Raw genomic sequence first — 14623 nt, forward strand, 5'->3', positions numbered from 1 at the left:
TTTTTCTCCGGTACCGGGAACCGAACTCACGACCTTGCGCTTGCCAGGCAGGCGCTTTTGCCGCTGAGCTAAATCCCCAGCCCCTCATTACTGATAATTTAATACTAAAAAAATTTACCACTTCGTGTATAATTTTGAGGCTTGTCGAGGTTTATGAGTGCGCTGGTTGAGACAGAGGAGCATGGGGTGTCCAACTAGCCCAGATTGAGTTTAGAGAGGACACCATGCAGCAATGTCTGATGGTTTTATTTTTTGAGATAAACGATGAAAGATGGCAAAGCCATTCCCTGAGCAGTGATTGCAGCCATGTGAGAAGAAGCCAGGCTGTTTGAATTCTGTGAAACAAAAGCCAAAACTGATTATAGAGATGTCCTGGGTAGTAGGGTGGAGAAGTATCTTCTGCTGGTCTGTACCCAGTTGTAACCCCTTAACAGGAGAGGCAGCAAGCAGTGACTCAAGAGGCTTAGAATTTTATTCAGTTAAACATTTATTGAACACCTCCTAGGTACAGTCTCAGTACTAATCATTGAGACCAAGAAGAATGGTACAGATTGTCTTACATACCGCCCTCTGTTCAGTGATATAGATTCCAATAAGTCCAGCGGAATCCAGTATGAATGGATTTGATTTACCCTTGAAACCCGAGGTGTTAGAACTGAGTGGAAGAAGTGTAGCACGAACGCAGTATTTCTTCGAGAGCATTTGTCCCCGTGACTTTAGGCAAGTTACTTAACCGCTCTGTGCTCATGTAAAGTAAGCGGTAGTGATGCTGCCGAGGACTGGCCTGGGGAGGCACGCAGTCCACAGTGCGCAGGGTGGTGCTGATTGATAGGCGTTATATCGTTACTTTTAATTTCTATTTATCTATTTATTTTTGGTACTGGGGTTTGAACCCAAGACTCTGTGTCTTCTAAGCAGGTGTTTTACCATTCAGCCATTCCCAGCTCTACCTGTATCATTATTGCCATCACCTGGCCCTCAGCATTCATGGGAGTATAGTATAACCCAAATAGATGTGAAGGTAGTAGACAAACAGTTGGGGAAGGTAAGTTCAGTTAAAAGACTTGAGTTAGGAGAAAGATTAAATGGTTTTTCCCACATCATCAATGGAAAGGAAGCTGTCTCATCTTTAAATATATTTACCAATATTTCACTCATAGATAAAGTACTTTGATTACTTTTATGACCACGTGTTGACATGAATCTACTGAAGTACCCATAGCCCCCTAGGAATCAAAGGAGTTCCAAATGTAAGGTTAAGGACCTTTTGACAGAACTGTTTTGGTTCAGCTCTGTTACATGGTAACAGCCTATCAAAATATGTGACACCCCTGTGTGTAGGCAGACGCTGTTTCAGAAATGGGCTTACCATAGTAAAAGCAAAACCTGGCATGGGTCCCCAGTAGGTTCTAGAAGAAAGAGCTGGGCTGTCCAAGCAGCTCTCTGCTCCCTCCTGGCCCTTTCTTTTATCAGCCCACCCCTACTTCTCTTCCCAGATGGTCACCCTAGCTTCACTGCTGAGCAGTGGAGTTAACAAATGTTTTAATTTCACTGCTGAGTAGTTCTGCAGAGGGAGAGACAGCAGAGAGGATAATGAGAAGCACATCAGATGCCGCCTCTGATGAACGTTTCTCTCCCCCTCCGCCCAGCTCTAGCAGCAGTGCCAGACACACTGGATACCGAGAGTGGTGGATCTGGGATATTCAGAGAGCTGTAGGTGGAAAAAGAAATAAAACGTGGTCTAGGACAGAACGTGATAGCTATGTGCTGTATCAATTAAGACATACAAAATAAAGGAAAGAAAGGGAAAGTGAAGAGGAGGAAACGTTTCCTGAGAACATTAGCCACAAATGGGGCGGTATGGGTTATCGATTGCTGTGTAACAAATTACTCTAAAATTCAGCAGCTTCAGTGCTTTTATTACTTGGGATTCTGTAGATTAAGAACCCAGAAGTAGCATGGCTGTGTCCTTGGGCTGCAATTATGTCAGCTAAGGCTGCAGTCATTTCCAGGCCCAGTGAGGGTGATACCTTTTTCTTAGCTGACTCCCTCGACTGTTGACAGGCCTCAGAAGATCCACTTCCAGACTTACTGACTGTGGCCTAGAGACATTCTTTCCTTGCCACAAGGGCCTTTCCTTAGGGCAACTCACAGTGTGGCAGCTTGCATCTCCCAGAGGAAGGGCAGAGAGAGAGGGAGATGGCGTGCCAGTGGGTGCATGCGCACATGCATGTGTGCATATAAAAGGCACAACTCATAGTAACCTGACCTCCGAAGGGGCATCATCCCATTACTTTTTTTTTCTGAGTTGAAATAATTTTTAATTTTAAATACAAAAAGTGAGCACTGACCTTTTTTGCACACAGGTCTGATAGCCAAAATGTGCAGAGGAAATGAGCCCCTGCTCTGTCCCCCACGGCCCCCATCATCCTCATCTTGTGGCTGAAGCTGCAACAAGCCGCCTCCTCCGACACATGCAGGGGTTCCCAGTGGTTTACACCACAGCTGTACTTTACTGTGCCGGCTTGATACTGTGTGCTTATCCCTCCCCAACATGGCCGTTCTTGAAAAGAAAAAAGTAAAAAACCAAAACCAGTCATTAATGGTCAGGGGTCCATCCCTTCCACTGGTGTCAGTTTCTACCCCATCACGGGATAGTTAGGAGCAGCTGACCAAAAGGGGTTGGGTGGCCAGAGGTGAAGTAACCGTCCGCATAGTGGCACTCTGGTGTCAGCGAGGACAGGACAGTGAGGGCAGCGTGGAGGGCACAGCTGCTGGTTGGGATTCTCCATGAAACAACAAAGGGAGAATTCTCCCAAGTTTAGATTAATGTGCCAAAGTTTTTTTAAAAAATTACAAACAATCAGCAATTCAAACACAACTGAGTTTGAACTTCTCTCACCAAGACAGCTCAAACGTTATCAGTTAATAATCTAGATCTTTCCAGGAAGCGAAGATAGAGCCCCTGGCATTCCTCCTGAGATCCCTGCGTTAGGCCCTAGAAGTATCTGCCGCTGCTGCTGCTGCTCCATTTGTAACTTCTCAGTCTCAAAGACAACAGGAAGAACCAGGATCATAAAGGAAGTGGTCCCGATCCACAAGGCTGCCCTGGAAAACCTGTACATTTTTTGAGCCACAAAGAGATCAAAAGTGGCTCCGGCCGAGGACCGGACCCTCTCGGGGAACATCTCCGTCAGACCCCAGAGCCTCTCAGACAGGGTCTCGTCTAGCTCAGCATTGTCGTCCTCTTCCAGCTCCTCTTCAGTCTTCTCAGCATCACCTTTTGGGAGCAACTTGTCTGGGGACATGGGCTCCCAGCACCAGTGGCAGTGGGTGCAGCGGCCATGACTGTCCACCCATTACTTTTGTCATATTCCCTTCCTTAGAACCGAGCCTGGAGTTCAGCTCACAGGCGTGACTATCTAGAGGCAGGGCTCCCCCAGAGCTGTTTGTAGGCTGCCTGCTTCAGGGTCCCTACTGCTGTCCTGAAGGGCATTCTAAGGAGATTTGGGGCCGACTCATGACAGCAGGAAAAGTTGAAATCATTTACCCACAGGGATTAACCATTCAACTCATGCCTGTATTTCTTGTTTGTTATTTTAAAAATAGAAGATGAGTTACCTTAGGCTCATGGCAGTTATTTACTCCAATCAAATATTAATGTGGATAATTAAACTGTGTTTTATCTAAATTTACTTTTGAAGATGACCAAAACACATAGGAAACTTTTTTAAAAGGTTAGTGTATGACTATCACATAAACTTTCATTTTGGGTACATGTTTTTTTTTTTCAAATTATTGCTAAAACAAAAATATTAACCCTGTCTTCTGATTGGGTTTGCTTTTGTTTGTAAAAGAGATGTTCTGTCAGACCAAAGAAAAGAATGCTCAGTTTTTACATTTTACCACTCAAATGGTAGATATTGTACTCTGGAGGATTCAAGATGGTGAGCATAGTTGTAGCCTGAAAACGCTGCTGTTTGAGACATGCTCAGCAGAAGGTTATGTGGCTCTAGATTGAAACAGAGCTCGGGATTAGAGCCCATTTTCAGAGCCATCTGCAAAATGTGATAAAGCTGAGTAATTGAGAGCTTTTCTTGCCCTTTTTAAAAGCAGAACCAGGGATTGAACTCAGAACCTTCACACTGAACTACATCCCTGGCCTTTAAATTTTTCTTTTTCTTTTTTAATTTTGAGACAAGATCTCACTAAGTTGCCCACGCTGGACTTGGACTTGTGGTGTTCCTCCTGCCTCAGCGTCACAGTTGTGCACCACCAGCTTGGCTGAAACCTTCTCAAAAAGGAGATAAAAATGAAGGGTTGGGGCTGGGGATTTAGCTCAGCAGCAAAGCGCTTGCCTGGCAAGTGCAAGGTCGTGAGTTCGGTTCCCGGTACCAGAGAAAAACCAAAAAAAAAAAAAAAAAAAAAAATGAAGGGTTAAGACCAGTCAGATCTTGCTTATGGTTATGGCTTTGGGAGAAGAGCAATGGGGAAGGTGAAGAGGGTGGTCAGAATTTCAGCCACAGTACATCAGTGTTGCCACAGTCCGATGAGAACCGAGAACTGTGACTCAGAGGCCGTAGTAGTGCCACAAAGAGGTCAAGGGCACCGGGCCAGAGGAGAGGCTGGTGTGTATTCAGCGTTGGTTAGGGGAGGAAACTCTGAAGCCCCTGCAGCCCCTTCAAGCCGACAGCAGTGAAGCAGTCATTAAAATGGGATAATTAATATGTGAATCACATGTTCTTTGACAGCTGGCAACTCCAAGCCAACACATTGTTAGCCTTAATTGTTACAGAATATATCTAAAAGTAATAAGGCTCATGTCTTTCTAAATAGTCTATCATTCATAATGTAAATGACTTAAAGTGATTTTTCTCCCCTAACTTGTGAGACTTTAATTGCATTCTCAAATAATAAAATGACAGTTCATTCAATTTGAAATTCAGATATCCTTGCCTAAGAAATACTCCAAATGTCATAAGATTCAGAAAGGTATAATTAGGTAAGAAGTGCATTAAGTATATTAAAAATGCACTGAACACCTACTGTGTGCCAGGTTCTGCTGATTGCTGAGAATGCAGTGCCTTAGAAATTATGATCCCTGGCTTCAAGAAGTCTATTAGGAGAAAAAGATAAATGCTTGCAATACAGTGTGACAAAGGTAAAATGACCTGGATTAAGAGAAGGTGGGGCTGGTCTGGGGAAGGCCTCCCAGCAGGTTATGCCCTGAGTGAGGTCAGAGCCTGGAATCGGAGTCCTCCTGAGGATGGGCTGGGAGCCCATGGCACAAGGTTTGCTGCAGCCCCTGTTGGGGAAGCAGGTACAGTGGGTGAGGGATCAGCTGTGGGTGCTTTGTTTGCCAGGTGTGGTTCTTGTGGCTGGCTCATCTGTCTTTCTGGATACTTCATTCCACAGATTGTAATGGAATGTCTTGAGGGTAAAGGAGGTGATACAGCATTCCAGAGAATCCTGGAGAAAATAAGAGCCGGGAGCCTAGATGTGCAGACTGTTGTGTCCCTGTTGAGACTGTACCAGGATTCCAATCCCACAATAAAAACTGCACTGTCAGACCCACACCTGGAAGATGCAGCCCCAGTGCATCCAAAAGGTAGGAGGGAGTCCTGTCCTCCCAAGTGACCAAGATTTAAGGTTGGTTTTAGTGGGAGCTGGGGATGTAGCTCAGTAGTAAAGTGTTTACCTAGCACACACGAGTCCCTGGGTTCCATCCCCAATACCGCTCCCCCGACCCCTGCAAAGTTGGTTCATTTCAGTGATACATATCTTCAGAGGCTTAGTTATTAAATGATTTCCACATAGGTTCTCATGTCATTCCAGAGCTGTGTACTAAATATATACAAGCTAAACAAAAGTTTCCATTTCTGTCCCCTACTTAACTAGCCTGATACCTTGAATTGGAGAATACCATCAATGTCCCCCTGCCTTTCAAAAAGCCACATATCCAAAGCAGTGCCTTGGGTGCCCAGGGTGAGCTGGTTCGCTGACAGCACTTAGAGGCTGGAGTTGCTCTCATTTGGGTTAGGTACAAAGCATTGGCCTTGCCAACCAGAAGTTAACCTCTGGCTGGCTCTGAAGCTTTGTGTTTCGACAGATAAATGAAACATTTTTCCTTTCATAGAGTTTAAACAGAATAATAAAGTATTTTCCTCTCTAAAAGTGATTCTGCATTCAGGTGCACAGAATAAGCTGAGAATCACTTTACTATTCTGTTAGATCTCTCTTGACAAACCATGCTGTCATTTTCTTCAAATTGACTAGCTTTTCTTGTGTGTCTCTAATTCTTTCTCCCCCAGGGAGCACAGGGGAGGGAAAGACCTTGTCTGTTCTGTTACTGGAACACAAAGAGGACCTGATACAGTGTGTAACACAGCTGAGACCTATTACGGAGTTCCTGGAAACAGCCAAGGAGGAATTCCTGCCTGGCACTGAGAAAAGGGTAACTGTGTCAAGTATCTCCTCCCTGCTCAGAATTGATGTAGCACTTTTTTTAGAAAAACCTCTTCTCTGGCACAGAGCACTTCTTGGCTTACAGGATTTTTATACCTACTGCATAGTAATCACTCCCAAGTTCAGATTCTTGTTTCCTGCCCCTTTGCATTTTGTACTGTAGTGTTCTGAGGGCTGTGCACATTGTAGGCAGCACCCTGTGGAGTCAGTGTTTGGAAGGATAGGTGGATGGGTATATGATATTCCTGGTCTGACCTAATGAATTTTTATCATAAACATGTGCCAAGAATTAAAATGTTTAGGCACATTTGTAATTATTATGACAGTTTTCCTCTTTGTAGACATGATAAATGGTTAAAATGAGAACATATGAAAAACAAGCAGAAAGGAAAAAGAAATCAGATCTCACCACTCAGACATGATTCCCTCTAACACTTTAGAGCGTGTTCTTCCTACTCTTCGTTTGAGTCATCCTGGGGTGAAGTTACACAGAACATAGTTTTCTAACTTGGTTTTTACATTTAATATGTCAGTACATTTCAGTACCTAGAATATGGATTTTGGTAGCTGTATTATATTCTAATGGGTGTACCATTCATTAATTCTTTATTGTGGAGCATCCCCCATTCCTAGTTTTTGGCTATTAGAAATAATACTTAAGAGGACATTCTTATAGGCAAAGCTTTGCCTAATTCCCAAATTCTTTCCTTAGAATCATTTTTTTCCCTTAGAATAATTTTTAAGAAGTAGAATTTTGGAATGGAGAGTACAAAAATGTTCATGTGTATGACACACATCGCCAATTGCCCTTCAGGAAGGTTGTACCAATTTACTCCCCCACCAGCTTGCCACTGAAATCCTCATAAAGCTGCTAGCATGACTTCTCAAGGCAGCTAGATAACTATATTTGTTGGTGTTATTGATTTCAACTTTGTGCTAAAAATATTTTTATATCTGTAAGGAAGGAATAGGAATAGAGAACTTTGGTAGTGTCGGATCTCGAAGCTGTGGGAAGTGACTTAAATGTTGAGGAGAGGGAATGTCTAAAAAACACGGGTATAGTAGCTGAGCACTGGATTCATGGTGAGGACTAGTCTTTTATTAAAAATAGATAAGTGAGAACAACCTTCGATTTTAATTTTTTTAAGTTTCTTGAACTTCTTAGAAAAAGAAAATATACCAAAAAAGAGTGAACAACTATTTTTCTCCTAAGAGTCCCGATTAAGTGTGATTTCAGGCATTTTAAGTGAGTTACATATAGTGCTAAAAGTACCTGATTCCCTGTTCAGTGATTTCGTTCTATTACTCATCCAAACCTTCTCCTTATTAGCTAGATTGAACGTGTCCTTTGAGCTGTTTCATTATCTTGGTAAAGTAGCACTTAGAGATAGAGCCAAGTTCAGCCTTATTCTCTGCAGCAAGACTGTCATTTTCTTCTGTCACTTTCAGTTTACTTGATAGTAAAAGCTGAAGCAGAAGAACTTAAATTAGTTATAAAGCACAAAAATGCTCCTTAAGATTGGGATTCCACCAGAGCAACATTAAGCTGTTCCTTCTCATGAAAATGGAAGCAAGCTAATGTGATGGGAGTGTAGAGGTGAATGTTGATCGAGGAGCCACGGAGCCTTGACCTCATGTGGAATGTGCACTGGGCTTTTCAGAACTTTATTTTTAATGCATTTATTCCTATCATGGGGATCTCAGCCTTATTATCTGTAAATGCTTCAACTCTTTCTGTAAGAAGTGGTCAACAGGAATGCTTTCAGGGCATAAAAGTAATAATTACTATCACTACCATTGGTTTATTGCTTCTATGTGCCAAGCAATGTGCTGCAGACATTTTAAATACCATTGAATTTTACCCTTCCAGCAGCTGGACGAAGTAAGGTATATTACCCTTATTTTAGGTAAAGAAATAGAAGCTTAGAGAGGGTAAGCAGCTCCCCCAAAGGCACTGCTGGAGCCAGGACTGCGACCCAGGCTTCTGATGAAACACGTTCTCTTCACTGTGCATATTGCTCCCCAGTGATAGGAATAACATCGTCATTCTTAAAGAGCTCATATGTCCTAGGAGTTATGTGAGGCTCTGCAAATAGCAACTTCTTTTTTTGATTTATTGAGACAGGGTCTCACTATATAGCTCCCTAAACTTGCAATGATCCTCCTGCCTCGGCCTCCTGAATGCTGGGATTGTAGCCGTATGCGACCACAACCGGCTAGCAACTTCATTTTATAGAGGTGGCTCTGTTCTAGGGTTAGTATGGTTATCTCCATTTACAAATGAGGAAAATAAGGTTCAAAGAGTTAAACGACTTACCACGGCTCACACAAGAAATAAATAGTAGGACTGGGTACAGATGAAGTCTGTCTGGTTTTAAAGCCCATTCCTACTCTTAACAATGTCTGGCTTCCTCATTCTGTATCAGATTATTGCTTAGCAACTAAGATATAGGAGTGAAGTCATTTTGGTTTCAAAATATAAGCTCTTAAATTTTAAATTATGATTCACTTAGTAGCACTCTATTATATATTAGATCTTAAAGAGAATGACTGTTCTGTACTGACAAGGAAAATGACAACTTGATTTATTTTTTTATACACACACACACACACACACACACACACATATCCTTTTAATATATATAAAGCCAATCTGGTTTTAAAGCTGAGTTCATTATTTTAAAATGGGAGTTAATTTGATAATGGCAGCCTCTGGCATATGCCCATGACTGATCTGCTTGATTGTTTCTCCTGAGAGCTGATATTTTCCCAAAGGAAAACTCAAAATTCAGTTACTGTGAGTCTACGGATTACATATATTAAAATAATCTCTGCTTTATCAGTTCCGTGAGACCATGTTATGCATATTGCATTGTAGTCCATTAGGAGAGGGTTCTGTTATAGGAAAACACCTGTCACATGGTTTATCTCTCAGCCTTTGCGAGAGCCCTGTGTCGTCTGACTCAGTCGGTTGGCACAGCGAGGAAGAACGGGAGTGGGACTGCTGGTTATGAGTAGCACTGATGCGTGTGGCTATTGAGAATGAAAGGAATGGACCGAAAGGATTCACAAGAGAACCCAAAAAAGCTTTTCTTATTTGGGAGACCCTGGATGAATTATCTGGGTATTTAAATTAATGTGGAGAGGAAGTAAAAGAACAGAATTTTTCTGAAAATTACAGCCTGTACCAACATCAACCTGTACCAAACCTTCCTGAACACAGATTATAAAACATTATAACTATTAATTGCCTGTCTGTTTCTTAGTCTTAGTGTCTGAAGAAACTATCGTACAGTCCAAGTGTAAGACTGATTTCAGTAAATGTGAGCTGGTGAAGGCAAAAAATATATACAAACTTAGGATGGAGAAAAATACTCTCATAAAGCTGCTTGTTTGGAGAATATTTTGGATTTTTATTGAAACATAGGAAGGAAGGGACTATGACAGAAGACGTGCTAGAAACCAACGTGGGAGGACTTGGATACGGGGTGTCTTGTCTTGCCATCTTGTTGAGTTTTCCAGTGGTGTGTCAGATACATTTTGAATTGCCAGTAACTGCTGTCTGCTCAATTGCTTGCCACTGCAGGTGATTCTGAATTGCTGTGAGGGCAGAACACCCAAAGAGACAATAGAAAATCTGTTGCACAGAATAACTGAAGAGAAGACCCTGAGTGCTGAGAGTTTGGTGAAACTCCTCCAGGCTGTGAAGATGACATTCCCCAACTTGAGCCTTCTGCTGGAGAATTTGCAGAAATTAGCCACTTTGCCCAGCACCACAGGTATTAGTTAATTGTTCGCTCTCTGGACTGGAGCTACTCCGACAGAAAATTACAGGTTAAAATACCCTTTGGCTCCATGCTGGGGACATAAGATAATGTTAGGAAGTGCCATCACAAATCAGAAAGTCACAGATCAGCGGTGCTCAGTATTTCTGGAGTGAAGACAGGGACTCTGAGAAAGGATTCTTCTCTGTTGAACTCCCTTGGGCTGCTCCCAAGGCTCAGGGTTTATTAACTGGTGGCTTTCTGAGGCTGTCCAGGGTCACCTGTGAAAGCTGCAGGTACAGAGGGCTCACAAGTCCCAGCATTCTGATAAGCTTTGTGGGCAGATGTGAGCAACAGAAATGCAAATCTTCTTTGCCCCATTTCCTGCTCGAGTGCTGCTTGGCTCCAGCAGTCCCGAGGCCAAACCACTCTTGTCCACTCAGCTGGGGGAATGAGTCCATGTACATTCCTCAGAAAGTCTACCTGGGGCCTGTTTTCCTGACGCACAGCATTTAGAACTGAGATGGCTTTAAGAAAAAAGATCCTTGGGAAATAGGAGAACTTTTAGTTCACAAAGTAAAATATACTTTAAAAACGTAGATAATTCCAAAAATAAAAAGAAAACAACCTAAAGTCCTATCAAGTGTATCAATATTAACATTTTGACATATATTAGCTATTAACTGACTTTTACAGTGTTTAGATGTTACTGTGTTTTACAGTACTTATAGTTTCCCCTACTTAACAGTGTCACAACATTTTTCACACATTTCATAAAACTTCCCATAATCCTTTTTTATTATTATTACTTTCTTTTTTTCTGAGACAGGATCTCACTATGTAGTGTAGGCTGGCTTTGAACTCGCTTATGTAGCCCAGACTGACCTCAAATTCATAGCAATCTTCCTGCCTCAGCCTCCCAAGGACTGGGCTTATAGGCATGTGCCACCACAGCCAGCCCCATAATCCTGTTTTATGAAGGCTGTGTAGTTTTCCATCATAAGGATGACTGAGTATTACTCATGCCCTTACTTGGGGACAGGGATGGTATAATAGTTCATACTGTAGGCTCTAGTGTCAAGATGACCTACACTGATAGCCTCACTCCACCATCCTGTGACCCTGAGCAAGGGACATAACCTTTCTAAACCCTGTTTTCTCTTGGAATGGGTATGAGAGTGGTGTGTATCACATTCATTTCTGTGGCTCCTATGAAATACTACTTACAGAACATTTAGGACAACCCCTGGCACATAGTGGGAACTCAGTAAATACTAGTTTTTGTAGTTTTTTTTTTTGGCCTTCAGGTAATTTTTTTAAGATTAAATTTCCAGAAATGGATTTGTTGGGTCAAAGGGAGAATAAAATTTTCAGTATCTGCAAAGCTGAGGGACATACCTGGTCATTTTGGTTTTTCTTTATTTTCAAATAAGTATAACTTCTTAAAAGGTTATGGCTAAAAGATGGGCTCAGAGGGTGTCTACCGGAACTGTGGAGCAGCTTCTTGACGGGCTCAGCCCTGACTCACGGCCGCTCGTACTCTGGATCACCACATGGATCCTTTTCCTTGGGCTTCTTTAGCAATAGCCCTTGTGTGTGTACATCTGAACCTCTTGCTTGCTTCTCATTACCCTCCTGTTGAGCAGCCACTGGCTTCTACCACTGGACACTGACTATCAAAGTGTTAGTGGTTGTGTGACCCTGAAGCACCAAGTGTCAGCCAGATCTGAACAGGTGTGTGCAGCCCCAAGGCGGCAGCTGGACTCTGCTGGCGCTCATCTGCCTCTCCCATCGGTAATGTCCTTAGTTCTCTGTGAAGCCCTCAGGAGGTTTTGTTGCATCAGACAATGTTGTTTTGCTACTGTCCTTACAGTCCAGCCAAGCCCTGATGATTATGGGACCGAGCTACTGAGACGGTATCATGAAAACCTCTCTGAGATTTTAACAGACAACCAGATGTTGCTAAAGATGATCTCACATGTGAAGAGTATATCCCCTGGAGAAAGAGAAGTAAGAGCACGGTGCGGGGTAAAGAGGGGAGGGTAAGAAGGAGAAATACCGACAGACGCACATGCGTTTTCTATAAGTATGCATACACAGCTACACTGAGAAATGCTGAGTGGAGAAGGAGAAATAAAGGTAACTCACCAGAAGGGAAAATGAAGAAATTTGCCATATATAGGAAATCGCTCAGTTTAAAAAAAAAAAAATAATTTTTTTCTTTTTGATGCTAGAAATAAGGAATCCATGGTCTCACACATGGTAAGCAAACACTCTACCACTGAGCTATTTCCCCAATTCATTTATCCCCCAAATAAATTTGATTTAAAAAAAGAAAAAAAATATCTCCTAGGTTGAGAGAGGTTGAGGAATGTTGATAGATTCCTTCTCAGAAATACACTCACTGTCACTCAGTACCTAGACCTACAGCTCTGTGGCCGCGCCAGGCTGGAGACTCTCTTACGTGTGTTTGTGTTTCATCTTGAAGGTCATGGAGGAGCTTGTGAAACAGGGCTCCGGCTCAGGTGGTTTCAGCTCCCTGATGTCAGCAGTTCTAGAAAAGCGGACTCTCTCTGCCACAGCCGTTTGGCAGCTGCTTCTGGCAGCTCAGGAGACGAAGACCTGCCCCTTGAACCTGCTCATGGGGGAAATACGAAAGGAGCCCGGTGCCAATGCTTTCTTCTGGGCAGGTAAGTTGCCTGGCCTCTGCCGTGTTGCTTCCATAGAGATAATGGTCCATGTACTCAGGAGCAGAAAAAAAAAACCTCGCTCGCGTGGTATCCACATCTCTGCCCCTTGGAGTAACAACTGATAAGTTCTGGGTCATCTTGCACAGTAGGGTGACTGTTATTGATGATAACATACTGTATGTTTCAGAAGAGATAGGAGAAAAGATTTTGAATGTTGTTTTGTTTTTTTGAGACAGGGTCTCACTGTGCAGTTCAGGCTGGCCCTGAACTCACTGTGTAGCCCAGGCTAGCCTCAAACTCACAGAGATCCTCCTGCCTCAGCGTCCTCAGTGCTGGAATTAAAGATGTGCACCACCAAGCCCAGCTTGAAAGGAGTTTGAATGTGTTCCCAAAAGTATTTAAAGAGATAAAAGTGCTTGCCCAGATCTGACCATTACACATATACATGCGCAAATGCATCACATTACTCCATAAATATGTACATTTTTTTAAAAACAGGACTAGCAATTTTGTTCAAGGATACGGCAATTAAAAACCTTTTTAAAAATTGCAGTGATTTTTCTAAGCTTATATTTATTATTATACTCTGATTGCCATATTTTTTGTCATTTTCCTCATACTCAACCCTAGATGGGAGACAAATTAAATGTGTTTTCATTATGAAGAACTGTGGTAAAGAAGATGAAAGAGAAAATGGGGCCCCTAGTTTGACTAAGTTTCCAATGTCCCTTTCTTTCAGTGACAACCCCAGAAACTACTGCCTTCAAAATACTCCTGAGGCATAACAAGTTGATCACAGAGGCCATCCAATGGAGGGGTGAGCTCAAGTCCTTTTCCTTGGAGGAAGAGCAGCTGGCCAGGAGTTTGAAAGAGGTGTGGACAAATAAAAAGCAAAGCAAATTCAGGGTTGATGCCTGGGACTATCTTCATTCCTGAGGAAAGAACCAGCCTCTGCTGATACCTGCTGTGTGAGCCTGGCCCTGGGCTAAGCTCTTCTTTATAACCCTGGCTGTTTTAACTTTCCAACTCCAAATGTTGGGTGATGCCATCACATTTTGCAGGCAGCGGAGCTCAGGCCCCACGTGGTTAAGTTGCATGTCCAGTGAGCAAGATTGGAAGCCAGGATTAGAACCCAGTTATACAACTCATACCCACATTTATTCTACCCATCGAAGGGACTCTCAGGGGAAACCGTGATTCTGATCTCTAACATGTTCTGAGACACAATGTCTCTCAGATGATGGAAAGTCAAGCTGGTCTTATTACATGTTCTATTCTGGCTCCTTGAAGGAGCCAAGATAAACATAGATAGAACAAAGCTTTTGCCCATATGGGGCAGCAAATAGTGCCAATTCATTTTCTGAAAGGCTTCTCACAATGTGGCCAGCATCCCAGAAAAACCAGGTGGGGATTGGAGGGGATTCGTGCGTGTCTAGCCAGGATCATGTACATCTTGAACAGAGAAGAAGAATAAAGGTATATAAAATTAAACTGTGAATTCACTTGTAGCGTCTTTTTGATCCAGGTAGGCATGGGAGGTGTGCAGAAGGGCAGGTTTCTGACCGTCACGCCGCTGACAGCCCCACCTGGGTCTGACTCTCAGCTGGGAAGAAGGTGGCCCATGTCTCTGTGGGGCTTCAGAGGCAAGACTTCTGTGCTAGCCGCTCTGCAGCACACTACGTACTTCAGAGTGAGGCTTCTGCA

General features: G+C 43.0%; 1 protein-coding gene and 1 pseudogene across 6 annotated transcripts in view; one reads left to right on the top strand and one right to left on the bottom strand.

Annotated features, from left to right (window-relative positions):
- Zbtb40 (zinc finger and BTB domain containing 40) overlaps window positions 1–14623 on the top strand; it is a 75477-nt gene that overhangs the window by 41767 nt on the left and 19087 nt on the right. For 5 of the 6 annotated variants that reach the window (XM_013519662.1, XM_005394741.2, XM_005394738.2 and 2 more), the window contains exons 4-9: window positions 5416–5608; window positions 6312–6454; window positions 10052–10247; window positions 12103–12239; window positions 12718–12919; window positions 13659–13792. In XM_013519662.1, coding sequence (XP_013375116.1) covers window positions 5416–5608; window positions 6312–6454; window positions 10052–10247; window positions 12103–12239; window positions 12718–12919; window positions 13659–13792 — 1005 coding nt within the window. The remainder of the gene's footprint in view (window positions 1–5415; window positions 5609–6311; window positions 6455–10051; window positions 10248–12102; window positions 12240–12717; window positions 12920–13658; window positions 13793–14623) is intronic. The other variant, XM_005394740.2, reaches the window with a different exon arrangement.
- On the bottom strand, window positions 2917–3439 carry LOC102008050 (annotated as a pseudogene).

The sequence above is a fragment of the Chinchilla lanigera genome, unplaced genomic scaffold (assembly GCF_000276665.1).
Source record: "Chinchilla lanigera isolate Chin_1 unplaced genomic scaffold, ChiLan1.0 scaffold00051, whole genome shotgun sequence".
Classification (NCBI taxonomy): domain Eukaryota; kingdom Metazoa; phylum Chordata; class Mammalia; order Rodentia; family Chinchillidae; genus Chinchilla; species Chinchilla lanigera.